A 19,296-nucleotide genomic window follows, 5' to 3' on the forward strand; every position below is an offset into this window, starting at 1 on the left:
GAGTAACCGGAAAAGCAAAACACAGATGAATTGATTACCTTTGTTGGTTGCCCTCCGTTAAGTATTTCAAGGGGCATCATAGGTGCTGATTGCATGAGATCCACAGCCAACATCTCAACACTGATGAGGAAAGAGGGACAAGGCAGAAGACAGAGGGACGAGAGTTTAATTAATTCCTATGGGGTCTGATGAGGAAGTACTGAACAATAGCAAGGCTAACATACACATTATCAATGGACACAATCCTCACAAGTGATTAATATGCAAAGACATGTATCCAGGCAGAATTGAGTCATGTCACATTAGCAGGAGTGTGATTCCCATGCTCAATCAGATGGTATCAGAGCGCTATGATTCCCATAATCCACAAGATGGCAGCAGAGAGCTGTGTAAAAACACTGTCTTGGTCTTGAGTGCTGCAACCTATAGCCTAGTAGACTAAAGAAGGCTTGCTAACAATGCTGACTAGAATCTAAGAAGTGACATTTATCCTTAAATGAGTGTCAGATGGAGCTGTAGTCCTGACTGCTGGACAGGTGGCCCCCTCTAACCTGGGTGTGCCCCACTCTTAGCCTCACATAGGGCTGGGCGATATGGCCAACATATCTCCTCCTCATGAGGTGATTTTTGACAGTATGACAGTATTTAATGTTTTTGAATAATAAAAGTTGTAAATGTGCTTTATGAGTTGTGTATGACCCAGGGTGGCAACACAGATTCTACAAGTTATTTCAATGGAGCTTTCTCCATTCTGATTGAACAGTATAAAACAAATCAAGCTTAAACCAAAAGTCCATCTCATTTTACAATATAGAATTTCCACACTGGGACATAGGGCTGCACGATATGTGCAAAAAATTAGAGGCCTTATTTTTAACCAAATATTGCAATTTGGATTTGACTTCCGATTTAGATCAACTGTTGGAATCATGAAAATATAACAATGACCACAGATGAAAAAGCCAGGGAGGCATTCATATTACTATTCATTAGAATACTAACAGGATCTCTATGTAGGTATTATTGTGACAGGGTAGGAACCAAAGTGTTGGACAGTGATTCCCAGGGGAGTGGCACCCTAGAATGTTTGGCTACATTAAATACTCTCTCTTACTTCATGTAGCTAACATATTCATTCTTTGCCTATTCCTCTCGGATTCAGAAGATACTGTTGCATAAACATATTGATTTAGGCCTACACCAGCACTGGTATAAGGCTGTAGCTAGCTACGTTTGCTCTGACAGTGAATGAACACCATCCAACATAAACACACCCTAACTACTGAACACCATCCAACACACACCCTAACTACTGTACACCATCCAACACACCCTAACTACTGTACACCATCCAACACACCCTAACTACTGTACACCATCAACAACACACCCTAACTACTGAACACCATCCAACATAAACACACACCCTAACTACTGTACACCATCCAACATACACCCTAACTACTGTACACCATCCAACACACCCTAACTACTGAACACCATCCAACATAAACACACCCTAACTACTGAACACCATCCAACACACACCCTAACTACTGTACACCATCCAACATAAACACCCTAACTACTGAACACCATCCAACATAAACACACACCCTAACTACTGAACACCATCCAACACACACCCTAACTACTGAACACCATCCAACATACACACCCTAACTACTGAACACCATCCAACACACACCCTAACTACTGTACACCATCCAACATAAAACACACCCTAACTACTGTACACCATCCAACACACCCTAACTACTGTACACCATCCAACACACCCTAACTACTGAACACCATCCAACATAAACACACACCCTAACTACTGAACACCATCCAACATAAACACACACCCTAACTACTGTACACCATCCAACATAAACACACACCCTAACTACTGTACACCATCCAACACACCCTAACTACTGTACACCATCCAACACACCCTAACTACTGAACACCATCCAACATAAACACACCCTAACTACTGAACACCATCCAACACACACCCTAACTACTGTACACCATCCAACATAAACACACACCCTAACTACTGAACACCATCCAACATACACACCCTAACTACTGTACACCATCCAACATAAACACACCCTAACTACTGTACACCATCCAACATAAACCCTAACTACTGTACACCATCCAACACACACACATGGAACTACTGAACACCATAAACACACACAATAACACACCCTAACTACTGTACACCATCCAACACACAGTTTAACTACTGTACACCATCCAACAAACACCCTAACTACTGTACACCATCCAACAAACACACCCCAACTACTGTACACCATCCAACACACACCCTAACTACTGTACACCATCCAACACACACCCTAACTACTGTACACCATCCAACATAAACACACCCTAACTACTGTACACCATCCAACACACACACACCCTAACTACTGTACACCATCCAACACACCCTAACTACTGAACACCATCCAACATAAACACACCCTAACACACCCTAACTACTGTACACCATCCACATTGGCAAGCACATGGAACATACACATAAACACACACCAATATCTCACCAGTTCTAATTTAAACCATATGAACACTGCAGTTTACTTCAAGAAGCATTAAGAAAGGACACATTGACCCCCCCTAAATGGCAGGCCTACTCCTCAATCTATACAGTGTGAGGTGTTTATTTCACAGTCTCACCTGGCCAGCAGTGTGGGTTTGAGGAGGTCCCTTGACTCCTGTCTCTCGGGACATGCAGTTAGAGACAGGGAGGAGTTGCTGCCCATACGGCCACTACGCACCTTCAGCCTGGGAATGACAAAGAGTGGACAGTAAGAGAGATCTACAACACCCTCCACTACTCAGCTCAGCCTAAACATCCAGTTTGTTGAGGCAAATGTAGATTGTTTTCGATGCGAGTCGCCTTTGTTGCTTCCCTCCAGTTGTTATTGCCCTACTGTACCACCACATCAATCCCTCATCTTGTGCGCCTTGTTTGAAGCTCAACATAAGAGGTCACTGGAGAAGGGCAAAACAAAGCTCCACGAACTGCTGGTTTTTGTGTGTGCAGGGATGCAGTGGTGGTGTTTAGGTTTGTTTTACAACAACAACAAAAAAGGGGTGATTTTCTATCAGAGGAATTATCACCGTAACACATTTTGGCTTTTGTCTTAACTTCACTACAGCTGCTGCAAGAATCCCTCCTGTCAATTAACCCCAAGAGTCCTGCCCACAGAAAAGTGGGCAGCCCCTGGGAATGAGCCATTGATGTCATAACAGAATTATGCCAAGAACCCTCATGAATATTCTAGCTGTTAATGAGCTTTGGAGGAAGGCTGTGATTGGCTTAGGCTGGCTGTGGAGTGTTGGGGTGACTCCAGGGAGATGGAGACAGGGGAGGCTTGGTGACATTCCAAGATTGAGGTTTCCTTTGTCATCAAATACCGTACAATAAAGCGTGATCATCCAATGCTTTGAATGCACGAGGGGAAGTGACAGAATGCACACTAAAAGGGTAGAGACTAGGAACACAACCATAGTGACTCTTCACGGTGTCCTCACTCACCTGGCTGCAGCTTCCTGTACATTGGTGTTCTTGTCCCCCATCACAACGTGCTCCTCCAGGGAGCTCTATAACATACAGAACATCAGTGGAGGTATAATACAATCAATGTGTAAGGTTGCGTGTATTTCAAAAAGAAACTTGCCACTGTACCCAACTTCCTGGTTATCCAAAAGTTTACAGTACTTCTACAATACTTCCTCGTCTACATGTGAGACTCCAAAGCATCCCTGTACCATTTCTATGTGGCACCAAGATGATTTCTGAGTGTCCATCGACAAAGTGCTAGCACAGACAGGCAGAAACTGCTCCTCCAATAGAAATCCCTGATCACGCTTGTAGGCGATGTCATGGCGACGGTGGCTAGCTAAGCTTATGGGCAGAAACATGTAAATGGGTTTTAAAATTAATAACTAAGAAAGAATTTCTCACTTCTCCCATTGACTTCCCAACCCCGTCTTGGTCTGTGGAACCTGCTTCGAAGCGTTCCTGGAAGTATCGCAAAACTCTGTGGTGCTGGTGTTCAGTACCGAGAGGACAGTATCGCAAAACTCTGTGGTGCTGGTGTTCAGTACCTAGAGGACAGTACCGCTAAACTCTGTGGTGCTGGTGTTCAGTACCGAGAGGACAGTACCGCTAAACTCTGTGGTGCTGGTGTTCAGTACCGAGAGGACAGTACCGCTAAACTCTGTGGTGCTGGTGTTCAGTACCTAGAGGACAGTACCGCTAAACTCTGTGGTGCTGGTGTTCAGTAGCTAGAGGACAGTACCGCTAAACTCTGTGGTGCTGGTGTTCAGTACCGAGAGGACAGTACCGCTAAACTCTGTGGTGCTGGTGTTCAGTACCTAGAGGACAGTACCGCTAAACTCTGTGGTGCTGGTGTTCAGTACCGAGAGGACAGTACCGCTAAACTCTGTGGTGCTGGTGTTCAGTACCGAGAGGACAGTACCGCTAAACTCTGTGGTGCTGGTGTTCAGTACCTAGAGGACAGTACCGCTAAACTCTGTGGTGCTGGTGTTCAGTACCTTGAGGGCAGCCTGTGCCTGGGCTTTGATAATGTTCCTCTTCAGGTCCTCTGGGGGGCGAAGTGGAGAAGGCACAGAGCTGCTAGCCACACTGTTCAGGCACTCCTCTGTGAGCTTCACCACATCCTCCTTGTGGGGGGGACCAACACACACACAGTTAGGCTACAGTATCTTCCTGTAAAGGTTGTAGTTACAATATCTCTGCCCTCCACCTTCCTTAAAGATAAAAAAACACCCCACCCCCACAATGGCTCCCCACCCCCACAATGGCTCCCCACCCCCACAATGGCTCCCCACGCTAAACCCCTACAATGGCTCCCCACCCCCACAATGGCTCCCCACCCCCCTGGTGGCTACCCGAGAGGACCCCCTAAACTCTGGGCCCCCACCCCACAAATGGACCCACCCCTAAATGGGCCCCACCCCGAGAGGAAATGGCTCCCTGTGGTGCTGGTGTCCCCAGTACCGAGAGGACAGTGACTCCCCACTCTGTGGTGCTGGCCCCCACCCCCCACAGGACTCCCCACCCCACCTGTACAATGGGCCCCCACCCCACAAATGGCTCCCCACCCCACCCATGCTGGTGTTCACCTAGAGGACCCCCCGCAATGACTCTGTGGTGCCCACCCCCACAGATGACTCCCCACCCCACCCCTGTGGTGCTGGTGTTCCCACCCCACCCCTAAACTCTGTGGTGCCCCACCCCACCCCTACAATGGACACTCCACCCCACCTCTACAATGGCTGGTGTCCACCCCACTCCCCCACAATGGCCCCACCCCCCACACAATGGCTAAACTCTGTGGTGCCCCACCCCACCCCTACAATGGCTCTAGCCCACCCCAGCCCTACAATGGCTCCCCACCCCCACAATGGCTCCCCACCCCCACAGTTAGGCAGTATCCCCACCCCCTACAATGGCTCCCCACCCCACAATGGCTCCCCACCCCCTACAATGAGCCCCCACAATGGCTCCCCACCCCTACAATGGCCCCTACCCCACAAATGGCTCCCCACCCACCCAAATGGCTCCCCACCCCCCCCACCCCTACAATGGGCCCCCACCCCACAAATGGCTCCCCTCCCCACCCCACCCATACAATGACTCCCCACCCCTACAATGGCTCCCCCACCCCACCCCTACAATGGTTCCCCACCCCACCCCTACAATGGCTCCCCACCCCACCCCATACAATGGCTCCCCACCCCACCCCACCCCACCCCATACAATGGCTCCCCACCCCATACAATGGCTCCCCACCCCATACAATGGCACCCCACCCCATACAATGGCTCCCTCCCCACCCCCCCCCCACCCCACCCCATACAATGGCTCCCCACCCCACCCCATACAATGGCTCCCCCCTCACCCTACAATGGCTCCCCCCTCACTCCTACAATGGCACCCCACCCCACCCCATAAATGGCTCCCCACCCCTACAATGGCTCCCCACCCCACCCCATACAATGGCTCCCCACCCCACCCTACAATGGCTCCCCACCCCACCCCATACAATGGCTCCCCACCCCACCCCTACAATGGCTCCCCCCCACCCCTACAATGGCTCCCCACCCCCCACAATGGCTCCCCACCCCACCCCTACAATGGCTCCCCCCCCCCACAATGGCTCCCCACCCCTACAATGGCTCCCCACCCCACCCCACAATGGCTCCCCACCCCCCACCCCACCCCTACAATGGCTCCCCACCCCACCCCTACAATGGCTCCCCCCCACCCCACCCCTACAATGGCCCCCCCTCACCCCTACAATGGCACCCCCCCTCACCCCTACAATGGCTCCCCCCCCTCACCCCTACAATGGCTCCCCCCCCCACCCCTACAATGGCTCCCCCCCCACCCCTACAATGGCTCCCCCCTCACCCTTTCTCCCCAGCCCACTGAGTTGCTCCCTGTCTGCCATTGCATCCATACATTAGCCTGTCAAAGTGGCCTACTGTCTTCCTCAGCATATGGAGCCAATTAGGGTCCCTGTGAAACTAAAACCAACACTCCTGGCAAGCCCCCTGCCTTTCAGCACACATCAAATCAAAAACCATCACACATGAGATTTTTCCCAGAGAGACGGTGCATGCAGCACTCTGCCCTTTCCCATACAACGCAGCGCTGCTCGTCTGACTGACACTAACCAGGCTTTGTTCCCTGTAGAGGGCGGTGTATGTGTATGTGTTCCCTGTAGAGGGCGGTGTGTGTGTGTGTGTTCCCTGTAGAGGGCGGTGTGTGTGTTCCCTGTAGAGGGCGGTGTGTGTGTGTGTGTGTTCCCTGTAGAGGGCGGTGTGTGCTCCCCCCCTGTAGAGGGCGGTGTGTGTGTGTGTTCCCTGTAGAGGGCGGTCCCCACCCCACCCCTGTAGAGGGCGGTGTGTGTGTGTTCCCTGTAGAGGGCGGTGTGTGTGTGTGTTCCCTGTAGAGGGCGGTGTGTGTGTGTGTGTTCCCTGTAGAGGGCGGTGTGTGTGTGTGTTCCCTGTAGAGGGCGGTGTGTGTGTGTGTTCCCTGTAGAGGGCGGTGTGTGTGTGTGTCCCCCTGTAGAGGGCGGTGTGTGTGTGTTCCCTGTAGAGGGCGGTGTGTGTGTGTGTTCCCTGTAGAGGGCGGTGTGTGTGTGTGTTCCCTGTAGAGGGCGGTGTGTGTGTGTGTTCCCTGTAGAGGGCGGTGTGTGTGTGTGTTCCCTGTAGAGGGCGGTGTGTGTGTGTGTTCCCTGTAGAGGGCGGTGTGTGTGTGTGTTCCCTCTAGAGGGCGGTGTGTGTGTGTGTGTTCCCTGTAGAGGGGGTGTGTCTTCCTGTAGAGGGTGTGTGTGTGTGTGTTCCCTGTAGAGGGCGGTGTGTGTGTGTGTTCCCTGTAGAGGGCGGTGTGTGTGTGTGTTCCCTGTAGAGGGCGGTGTGTGTGTGTGTTCCCTGTAGAGGGCGGTGTGTGTGTGTGTTCCCTGTAGAGGGCGTGTGTGTGTGTGTTCCCTGTGTGTGTGTGTGTTCCCTGTAGAGGGCGGTGTGTGTGTGTGTGTTCCCTGTAGAGGGCGGTGTGTGTGTGTGTGTCCCTGTAGAGGGCGGTGTGTGTGTGTGTTCCCTGTAGAGGGCGGTGTGTGTGTGTGTTCCCTGTAGAGTGGTGTTCCCTGTAGGGGCGGTGTGTGTGTGTTCCCTGTAGAGGGGGCGGTGTGTGTGTGTGTTCCCTGTAGAGGGCGGTGTGTGTGTGTGTTCCCTGTAGAGGGCGGTGTGTGTGTGTGTTCCCTGTAGAGGGTGTGTGTGTGTGTGTGTTCCCTGTAGAGGGCGGTGTGTGTGTGTGTGTTCCCTGTAGAGGGCGTGTGTGTGTGTGTGTTCCCTGTAGAGGGCGGTGTGTGTGTGTGTTCCCTGTAGAGGGCGGTGTGTGTGTGTGTTCCCTGTAGAGGGCGGTGTGTGTGTGTGTTCCCTGTAGAGGGCGGTGTGTGTGTGTGTGTTCCCTGTAGAGGGCGGTGTGTGTGTGTGTTCCCTGTAGAGGGCGGTGTGTGTGTGTGTTCCCTGTAGAGGGCGGTGTGTGTGTGTGTTCCCTGTAGAGGGCGGGTGTGTGTGTGTGTTCCCTGTAGAGGGCGGTGTGTGTTCCCTGTAGAGGGCGGTGTGTGTGTGTGTTCCCTGTAGAGGGCGGTGTGTGTGTGTGTTCCCTGTAGAGGGCGGTGTGTGTGTGTGTTCCCTGTAGAGGGCGGTGTGTGTGTGTGTTCCCTGTAGAGGGCGGTGTGTGTGTGTGTTCCCTGTAGAGGGCGGTGTGTGTGTTCCCTGTAGAGGGCGGTGTGTGTGTGTGTTCCCTGTAGAGGGCGGTGTGTGTGTGTGTTCCCTGTAGAGGGGTGTGTGTGTGTGTGTTCCCTGTAGAGGGCGGTGTGTGTGTGTGTTCCCTGTAGAGGGCGGTGTGTGTGTGTGTGTTCCCTGTAGAGGGCGGTGTGTGTGTGTGTGTTCCCTGTAGAGGGCGGTGTGTGTGTGTGTTCCCTGTAGAGGGCGGTGTGTGTGTGTGTTCCCTGTAGAGGGCGTGTGTGTGTGTGTTCCCTGTAGAGGGCGGTGTGTGTGTGTGTTCCCTGTAGAGGGCGGTGGTGTGTGTGTGTGTTCCCTGTAGAGGGCGGTGTGTGTGTGTGTGTGTGTTCCCTGTAGAGGGCGGTGTGTGTGTGTGTGTGTTCCCTGTAGAGGGCGGTGTGTGTGTGTGTTCCCTGTAGAGGGCGTGTGTGTGTGTGTTCCCTGTAGAGGGCGGTGTGTGTGTGTGTTCCCTGTAGAGGGCGGTGTGTGTGTGTGTTCCCTGTAGAGGGCGGTGTGTGTGTGTGTTCCCTGTAGAGGGCGGTGTGTGTGTGTGTTCCCTGTAGAGGGCGGTGTGTGTGTGTGTTCCCTGTAGAGGGCGGTGTGTGTGTGTGTTCCCTGTAGAGGGCGGTGTGTGTGTGTGTTCCCTGTAGAGGGCGGTGTGTGTGTGTGTGTTCCCTCTAGAGGGCGGTGTGTGTGTGTGTTCCCTGTAGAGGGCGGTGTGTGTGTGTGTTCCCTGTAGAGGGCGGTGTGTGTGTGTGTTCCCTGTAGAGGGCGGTGTGTGTGTGTGTTCCCTGTATTCATGTCTCTTTTGTGCATGTAGAGTATCCCCCTTTCATTTTCTCCCTCCTCTCCCCCTACCCCCCCCAGGGCTCTCCCAGTCTCTCTCTCCCTACCCCCCCTCCCTCCCTACCCCCCACCTCTCTCTCCCTACCCCCCCACCTCTCTCTCCCTACCCCCCCCTTCTCTCTCCCTACCCCCCCCTCTCTCTCCCAGCCCCCCCCACCTCTCTCTCCAGCCCCCCCCACCTCTCTCTCCCAGCCCCCCACCCTCTCTCTCCCTACCCCCTCTCTCTCTCCCTACCCCCCACCTCTCTCTCTCCCTACCCCCCACCCTCTCTCTCCCTACCCCCTCTCTCTCCCTACCCCCCACCTCTCTCTCCCAGCCCCCCCCTCTCTCTCTCCCTACCCCCCCCACCCTCTCTCCCAGCCCCCCACCTCTCTCTCTCCCTACCCCCCCTCTCTCTCCCCCCCCCCTCTCTCTCCCTACCCCCCCCACCTCTCTCTCCCCTCTCTCTCCCTACCCCCCTCTCTCTCCCCCCCCCCCTCTCTCTCCCTACCCCCCCCCACCTCTCTCTCCCTACCCCCCCCTCTCTCTACCCCCCACCTCTCTCCCTACCCCCCTCTCTCTCTCCCTACCCCCCCTCTCTCTCTCCCTACCCCCCCCCACCTCTCTCTCCCTACCCCCCACCTCTCTCTCCCTACCCCCCACCTCTCTCTCCCTACCCCCCCCACCTCTCTCTCTCCCTACCCCCCACCTCTCTCTCTCTCTCTCCCTACCCCCCCTCTCCCTCTCTCTCCCTACCCCCCCCCCTCTCTCCCTACCTACCCCCTCTCTCCCTACCTACCCCCTCTCTCCCTACCTACCCCCACCTCTCTCTCCCTACCCCCCCCCCACCTCTCTCTCTCCCTACCCCCCTACCCCCCCTCTCTCTCTCCTCCCTACCCCCCTCTCTCCCCCCCCCCCTACCCCCCCCTCCCTACCTACCCCCCCTCTCTCCCTACCTACCCCCTCTCTCCCTACCTACCCCCTCTCTCCCTACCTACCCCCTCTCTCCCTACCTACCCCCTCTCTCCCTACCTACCCTCCTCTCTCCCCCTTCCAGCTGAGTGCATTGACCTGGTTGTTCATGTTGAGGTTGGCTCTTGAAGGGACAGGGAGCGAGAGACCGTGTAGTTCCAGCTGCTTCAGCCGCGCTGCCGCCTCTGTTGAAGAAACACGGACACGTCTTTACTATCAGTAACACTCCTGGTGAAGCACACAGAACATTTTACTGCGTAATACATTTCATAGTTCTATTCAGCACGTTCAATAACACCAGTGACCGTCTTTGGTGTACCAAGCCTCCCATAACAAACATCCTGTGTTCGGTAGGCAGGATATTTGCAAGGCAGTGCGCTTCTTTTTGACATTATACAACCTTACCGAACACAACTTCCTTTGCAGGGGGAGTACTTTTAACGAGGCAAGTACTACTACTAAGGTTACCTACTAAACATATGACATGACTGGTGTTATACAGTAAGTCCAGCCTTGGCAGGACTGTGTGAAAGCTCACCGGCAAGAGACACTTTCTCCTCCCCTGTGACGCTGGAGGCGGAGGCAGCCATGCTTAGCCCCGCCTCCTCAGACAGGCCTGCGGTCGCCATGGGAACGGGTGTATGGGTGACGTCATTAACACATGTCTCCAGCAGATCGGCTACGAGTGGCAAGGCCATGCTGCGGACACACACACGAGGACAGATACAGGCATGAGAGGGAGACACTGCTATACAAGCAGAGTTTTTCCAGAGCATTTGATCTGACAACAAAATGAACAACCTCCAGGGTAGTTACTGGGCCCAGGTCCCCCTCCCCCCCCGATCAAGTCACCTGGTACAGAAAGACAGGGTCACAACATGAGTATGACTTACCTGTGAACACTGGATGAGAAAGACGGAAGAGTCTGCCCCACTGTGACAGTTAATGAATGAGGCTCAGAGCCAGCACCATGCACGACTAATCCTGAAATCAACTGACCATATACATAATTACACATGTAAGTCAACAGCTGCTTTATCAGGCCTCGAGTTAGCTCAGGTAACTGTATGGTAATGAGGAAGTAGATTGTTCTCTACATCAAAGAGGGCCTTGACGTGAGACCAGCAGGGTGTAACTTACACTTGGCTGCAGCCTGAGGACAAAGACACTGAAAGCGGAGGGAAATATTACCACCTACTGCCTCAAATCCTGTAGACGTGACACACCACACATCATGTAACACGACAACGGTATCATCTATACAAACTGCATGTAAGGAGAACAACAATGGTCTGAGAACTCTTTACACACAGTTTGGGAGGGAAAGGGAGACTGGTGGGAGAAGGGAGTTGGAGAGGGAGGGAAGGGGATAGAGGGAATAGATAGAGGGGGCGGTGTACTAGCTAGCGGATCACATTCCAAATGTGACTGCAGTGAGATTACAGGCTGAGAGGCTGTGTTTACGCAGGCAGCCCAATTCTAATATTTTTTTCACTAATTAGTCTTTTGAGCAAAACAGATCAGCTCTGAAAAAGATCCGATGTGAAAAGACCAATTATTGGACAAAAGAGCAGAATTGGGTTGCCTGTGTAAACGCAGCCTAAGAGGCTTTGATACAACTGGTTTCAGTTGTCAGAGAGACGACACCTGCCTCTTTCGTAGTAAATAAGATGCTGCCAGCTACTAATAATTACACCTCAGGGACTAGTGACATCACTTGCCATAATACAGCCGAACAGCACTTGTTGCCTCTACAGAATTAACAAACAAGTATACAAATGACTGAGTGCAGTGCACTTTACACTGAAACTATATAAAACAACAACTGCCTACTCACTTCCCATCTGGAGTTGGGCGCTTTATTTCTGTTCTTTATCAGAAGTCTCAATAAATTACAATACTGAGACAACCTTTGTTCACACGACTTAATAATGTAAACAGGAAGTTAATTTAAAATGAAATAAAATAAAAAAATCATTGGTAGAGCTGTGTAAGATTATTGTCAATATATAGAAATAATATAGAATTATTAGACTACATTCAAATTACCCAGCGAGGAGTTTACAGCAAGTACACTGATAGGAATCCATCTTCTATCTGTATTCATAGTTTGTGTATTGACTTTAACACCGATTAAGGCGAGACTGAAACATGTGCAGTACCATAAAACGTACCATAAACAGAGTAAAATCAACAAGGATAAAAACGTGGGTTGAATCAAATCATTGGATGATTGAGAATACACAAAGACAGCCGGCAGCAACATGATATGTAACAGATAAAACAACTGGGGAAGTGACGACAAGAGGAACACCTCATATCCCAGGAAATATCATATAAAGTCATTCTTCAGAGACATAAGTCTTTCAGTCTGTCTATAATTGAACAGAACAGTGGTTCAGTGGGTTCATGTTCCCTCTCTCCTCTTGGTTCCTGTCTACAGACTGGTTTTGGTTTCGGTGGTGTGGGGGGGGTCATGGCAGTGGTTGAGTGAGGAGGAGGAGGAGGAGGAATGGGCAGGAGTAGAGAGAGAATGGTCCAGGTAATGTGGTGTCACTGAGACACACAGAGCTCTGTCTCTTGTTGAGTATTAGCCTAGTGTCCCAGGGTGGGACAGGGGGAAGGTCCAGTGGTGTCCGTCCACTCACCCACATCCAGGAGAAGGGTCAGCATTGCGTGGTGAAAGTGTGAGGCCTGGACAGGAAGGGCGGAGGAGAGGAGAAGACAGGGGGTATGGGGGAAGGAGTCAAAAAGAGGAGTGTGTGGAAGAGAAGGAGTGGCAGAGCAGATGAGGAGAGAGGACTGGAGAGGAGATACAGCCGAACTTACAGAGAAGGACTTGCCTGTATTAGGTGTTCAGTGACTAATCAGCTGTGGGTGACTATTCTTTCTGCCAACTAAAATCCGTGTACCTACCAAGTGCAAGACAGAGGTAAACGGGAGGTCCTGAAGTCAGCATTCCCTTACATGATAGTATTACAACAGCATTGAGAAAGAGAGACCTAACTATGTGCTGTTGAAAATAACTTATGGAGTGATGGAAGGTCCCGATATAATTCACTACAGACATTAAGATGTTGTGACATCACTCCATTATGATCTCAAAGAGACATGAATAGTCGTGACACTCTTTAGAGTGTGGTTGACTAACAACTACATCAGTGGACCAAGCACCACATTTCAAATCACAGATAAAAAAAATATAAAAAAATAATAAAAAATAAAAAAATCGGCAGACCGTAATCTTTCGTGGAAAGTGAGTTAATCTGTCGGGACTGAATGGGATGTGTATGATAAGAGCAGCAGTATTTTGGGTTTTTCCATCACTGGTTAAATTGGACAAATCACAATTTCGCAGGTGTTAGCGTCTTTTGAATTTCGCAGGTGTTAGCGTCTTTTGAATTTCGCAGGTGTTAGCGTCTTTTGAATTTCGCAGGTGTTAGCGTCTTTTGAATTTCGCAAGGGGACATTCGTGGAGCACCTCGTTCCAGTTCCGCTCATCATTCTAGTATTTCTTGAGATCTTCTCCTAACAAGTATGGACCAAGAACTTAATCGAGCAGATGACCAATTACATGAAACTTTAGTTCAGGGTTAGCTGAGATTAGGCAGATAGGAAACATCTCTTCCAATGCTGACCGTTTCACAAAGTCAATGTGTGTGGAGAGTGTTTGTCATACTTATGCATACCTAGGGGATTGCAAAGCTACTGTTTATTTACCGAAGTTAATCAAATCTTCTGCAATTTTGGTAATTAACAGGTACTCTATGGCAATCTATAGTATCTTGGGTCATTTTTATAGAGTATATAGCCTGCTCAAAAAAATAAAGGGAACACTAAAATAACACATCCTAGTTCTGAATTAATGAAATATTCTTATTAAATACTTTTTTCTTTAAATAGTTGAATGTGCTGACAACAAAAATCACACAAAAATTATCAATGGAAATCAAATGTATCAGCCCATGGACGTCTGGATTTGGAGTCACACTTAAAATTAAAGTGGAAAACCACACTACAGGCTGATCCAACTTTTATGTAATGTCCTTAAAACAAGTCAAAATGAGGCTCAGTAGTGTGTGTGGCCTCCACGTGCCTGTATGACCTGGGCATGCTCCTGATGAGGTGACGGATGGTTTCCTGAGGGATCTCCTCACAGACCTGGACTAAAGCATCCGCCAACTCCTGGACAGTCTTTGGTGCAACGTGGCGTTGGTGGATGGAGCGAGACATGATGTCCCAGATGTGCTCAATTGGATTCAGGTCTGGGGAACGGGAGGGCCAGTCCATAGCATCAATGCCTTCCTCTTGCAGGAACTGCTGACACACTCCAGCCACATGAGGTCTAGCATCATCTTGCATTAGGAGGAACCCAGAGCCAACCGCACCAGCATATGGTCTCACAAGGGGTCTGAGGATCTCATCTCGGTACCTAATGGCAGTCAGGCTACCTCTGGCGAGCACATGGAGGGCTGTGCGGCCCCCCCAAAGAAATGCCACCCCACACCATGAATGACCCACCGCCAAACCGGTCATGCTGGAGGATGTTGCAGGCAGCAGAACGTTCTCCACGGCGTCTCCAGACTGTCACATGTGCTCAGTGTGAACCTGCTTTCATCTGTGAAGAGCACAGGGCGCCAGTGGCGAATTTGCCAATCTTGGTGTTCTCTGGCAAATGCCAAACATCCTGCACGGTGTTGGGCTGTAAGCACAACCCCCACCTGTGGACGTCGGGCCCTCATACCACCCTCATGGAGTCGGTTTCTGACCACTTGAGCAGACACATGCACATTTGTAGCCTGCTGGAGGTCATTTTGCAGGGCTCTGGCAGTGCTCCTCCTTGCACAAAGGCGGAGGTAGCGGTCCTGCTGCTGGGTTGTTGCCCTCCTATGGCCTCCTCCACATCTCCTGATGTACTGGCCTGTCTCCTGGTAGCGCCTCCATGCTCTGGACACTACGCTGACAGACACAGCAAACCTTCTTGCCACAGCTCGCATTGATGTCTAACCCTGGATGAGCTGCACTACCTGAGCCACTTGTGTGGGTTGTAGATCTCATGCTACCACTAGAGTGAAAGCACCGCCAGCATTGAAAAGTGACCAAAACATTAGCCAGGAAGCATAGGAACTGAGAAGTGGTCTGTGGTCACCACCTGCAGAACCACTCCTTTATTGGGGGGTGTCTTGCTAATTGCCTATAATTTCCACCTGTTGTCAATTACATTTGCACAACAGCATGTGAAATTTATTGTCAATCAGTGTTGCTTCCTAAGTGGACAGTTTGATTTCACAGAAGTGTGATTGACTTAGAGTTACATTGTGTTGTTTAAGAGTTCCCTTTATTTTTTTGAGCAGTGTAGTATACATTTTTTATATCTGTGTCTATATTGTCCATGGGTTTCTGTCCTTGAAATTCACCAAAATTCTGGTAGTTTACTGGTAAACTTAGAAAGTTTCCAGTAAAATAAATATATATATATATATATATATATCTCGCTTTGCAACCCGCTGAAGAAGCAGGCAACTCTATACCTGTACAACTAGGCTAACCGCTCTTCAAAGACCGCTGAAGAAGGCATGCTAGAGGTGTACTAATCAGAAATCTTAATATTGATGTTCGCAGTACTTCTATAGAAGGTGGATGATGAGGTGTGTATTGATGAGTGTGAAACTGAGGTCAAAGAGGTGGTAACAGGAACATTACACATCAGACAGACATGGAGGACAACTTAACATCAATGAAACATTTTTTTTAAAAGCTACTGTGGCTAATTAGAAACGTGCTTGTTGTTGTCATGCATTTTTGTTAGGTTAGTGGGAAGGCAGGCAGATGATTGGTTAGTGGGAAGGCAGGCAGTTAATGGTAACTGGAGTGATTGGGAGTGTGTTTGGTGGAGGTTAATGAGGGTAAACTGAGGGAGAGAGGAGGTTAGCATGCAGAATCATCCACGGGTTGGGGTGGAGAGGTGTGCAACCTAAAGACCAATTTAACACGACTCCTATGCTTCTGTAAAAGTCTATTTCTTAGCTGAAAACAGAATCGATGACGTTATCTTCAATATCTTCTGAGGTACAGCCAGGAAAGCTAAGCAGTCAGCAAAGAGCCTAAGGAATGTGTCTAGCAGGTCTAGTTCATTGCCAGTAACTTGCACAAACAAATAATCTGATCTCAACATGAATCAATGCAAGAGATTATCAAATTACAGGAAAGAACAAAACCAAAAAAACACTGAAAAACCTATTCAGCGAGTCCGACGTCAGGCTCCCATCAGTATAAACGCAGTCATAATACTGGTCCTTAAAGTCTCTGCTCTGGCTCTGGTCTGTGTCGCAGTCAGATCCACAGGATTAGGAGCAGTGTTACTCCAGAACTCCAGCCAAATCCTTGCCTCATTTATTCATGTGAATTCCCCACTTAACACTGTGCTATTATGGTCACAGCTGCTATTAACACACGGTGAGTAAAAGCTACACGGAGTGTACAAAACATTAGGAACACCCTTCCAAGAGGCTTCTAAATAGTTTCTACCCCCAAGACATAAGGCTGCTGAAGATCTAGTCAAATGGCTACCCAGACTATTTGCATTACCCCCCCATGCTTCACAGTTGGGATGGTGTTCTTCAGCTTGCAAGCATCCCCCCTTTTCCTCCAAACATAACAATGGTCATTATGGCCAAACAGTTCTATTTTTGTTTCATCAGACCAGAGGACATTTCTCCAAACTGTAGTTTGGCTTTTTTATGGCAGTTTTGGAGCAGTGGCTTCTTCCTTGCTGAAAGGCCTTTCAGATTAGGTCGATATAGGACTTGTTTTACTGTGGATATAGATACTTTTGTACCCATTTCCTCCAGCATCTTCAAAAGGTCCTTTGTTGTTGTTCTGGGATTGATTTGTACTTTTCTCACCAAAGTACGTTAATCTCTAGGAGACAGAACGCGTCTCCTTCCTGAGCGGTATGACGGCTGCGTGGTCCCACGGTGTTTATACTTACGTACTATTGTTTGTACAGATGAACGTGGTACCTCCAGGTGTTTGGAAATTGCTCCCAAGGATGGACCAGACTTTTTTCTGAAGTCTTGGCTGATTTCTTTTGATTTTCCCATGATGTCAAGAAAAGACGAACGGAGTTTGAAAGTAGGCCTTGAAATACATCCACAGGTACACCTCAAATGATGTCAATGAGCCTATCAGAAGCTTCTAAACCCATGACATCATTTTCTGGAATTTTCCAAGCTGTTTAAAGGCACAGTCAACTTCGGAACCACTAGAATTGTGATACAGTGAATTATAAGTGAAATAATCTGTCTGTAAACAATTGTTGGAAAAATTACTTGTGTCTTGCGCAAAGGAGATGTCCTAACCGACTTGCCAAAACTATAGTTTGTTAACAAGAAATTTGTGGAGTGGTTGAAAAACAAGTTTTAATGACTCCAACATAAGTGTATGTAAACTTCAGACTTTCAACTGTACCTGCATATAACCCTCTACTACACCACTGATGGGGAACAGGCCTAGATCCAGGGAGGATGGTGTGCCATTATCTTCAGTTCCACAGCCTGATCTGATCGCATGACAACGTGAGAGTCTCTTCCCTGGCCTGTGTGAAGTGGCTCTGAAGAGATCTTCTGGTCTAAAGATCTTCTGGCCTAAAGTAAACTTTCATTAAATCGTAATCGCCAGCTGGCAGAGACCTTCAAGCTTGTTCACTCAGTGCCATGAAATATGCACCCAGTGTGATTTAAGCGTTTATAGGTTGTGGGCTGACATTTTGATCTATCCTCAGTGGCTGCTTTAATCAAATCAAACAACTAGCCTACAGTACTGCATTATCATTATAATCAAGTTTGTTTTTCATTACTCTTCCTCATATGGCTAGGGAGGGAGACGAGAAGTGAAATAAGGACTCAAATGGTAGATATAATCTCAGCCAGGTACTGAGCCAATAAGGGAAAAGGATTGAACAACGTGTAGGGAGGATACAGTACCATTAGTAGATCACAACAAGTGGTGGTCGTGAAAACGGGACAGAGGCCAAAGGTCACCTGAGTATTTGGGTTGGTATTGAAGGAGGATCAATGCAGAGAGCAACCATTACCATGGATGAAGATAATTTGTTTACCCCAGGAGAAAGTTCCCAGCCCTGAATCACAGGACCCAGTTCCCAGCCCTGAATCACAGGACCCAGCTCCCAGCCCTGAATCACAGGACCCAGCTCCCAGCCCTGAATCACAGGACCCAGCTCCCAGCCCTGAATCACAGGACCCAGCTCCCAGCCCTGAATCACAGGACCCAGCTCCCAGCCCTGAATCACAGGACCCAGTTCCCAGCCCTGAATCACAGGACCCAGCTCCCAGCCCTGAATCACAGGACCCAGCAGGACCAAGATAACTTAATTGGTTGAAGCAGAACTCCAGATAACTTGGAGGGTACATACCTTGCCTTATGAAAAGGTCTGTTTGGCTTCAGTACATCATACTAGAACAAAAAAGGTAGAGCTTAAAAATGGGGATTTCTCTTAAAAGGAACACAGCTTCAAGGTCAACGAAATACAGGAAACCGTTTATTTTTAATATGTCAGGAATTTGAAAGGCAGACAGCCTTCATTGCAAAGTCATCCTCTGGGGAACAAGTTTTAGGAGAGAAGAGAGAGGGGGCTGAGGAAAAGGATGGGGTATTTCCTAAAAAAGAGAGTTTGTTGTTTCCACCCCAGCAGGGGTCATGGCCACCACCAACGCAGCAGTAGCTGGACTACAACCACTATCCGTCTACTCCGTGTCATAACACACTGTCAAACATGCACCACCACCCCCCAGATCCCCATCACATTCTAGTCACTCAGTGTACCTCTACACACTCACCAAACCACCACCACCCGACGTCCTGAGAGCTCCAGGGTGAGCGTAATGTAGCCAGGGTCACGTTCACTAGGGCACGCCATGGAAAACGCTTCAAAACATTTTGCAACGGAAAACAAAAATGTGTTTCTCTTATTTAACAAGTCCAGTTAATCCCACCACTGTTTCAGTCTAATTTATTCAGTTTGGTGCTTAATGAACACGACCCAGGGGGCCTAGTGGTTAGAAGGTTGGGCCAGTAACCAAAAAGTTGCAAGATCGAATCCCC

General features: G+C 49.6%; 1 protein-coding gene across 5 annotated transcripts in view; it reads right to left on the reverse strand.

The window, feature by feature from the left end:
* LOC112225624 (band 4.1-like protein 5) overlaps window positions 1-19,296 on the reverse strand; it is a 54,906-nt gene that overhangs the window by 2,904 nt on the left and 32,706 nt on the right. For all 5 annotated transcript variants that reach the window (XM_024389742.2, XM_024389741.2, XM_024389739.2 and 2 more), the window contains exons 17-22: window positions 10,712-10,872; window positions 10,273-10,358; window positions 4,615-4,743; window positions 3,593-3,657; window positions 2,728-2,835; window positions 39-120 (exon numbers count right to left, since the gene is read on the reverse strand). In XM_024389742.2, coding sequence (XP_024245510.1) covers window positions 39-120; window positions 2,728-2,835; window positions 3,593-3,657; window positions 4,615-4,743; window positions 10,273-10,358; window positions 10,712-10,872 — 631 coding nt within the window. The remainder of the gene's footprint in view (window positions 1-38; window positions 121-2,727; window positions 2,836-3,592; window positions 3,658-4,614; window positions 4,744-10,272; window positions 10,359-10,711; window positions 10,873-19,296) is intronic.

The sequence above is a fragment of the Oncorhynchus tshawytscha genome, linkage group LG26 (assembly GCF_018296145.1).
Source record: "Oncorhynchus tshawytscha isolate Ot180627B linkage group LG26, Otsh_v2.0, whole genome shotgun sequence".
NCBI classification, from domain to species: domain Eukaryota; kingdom Metazoa; phylum Chordata; class Actinopteri; order Salmoniformes; family Salmonidae; genus Oncorhynchus; species Oncorhynchus tshawytscha.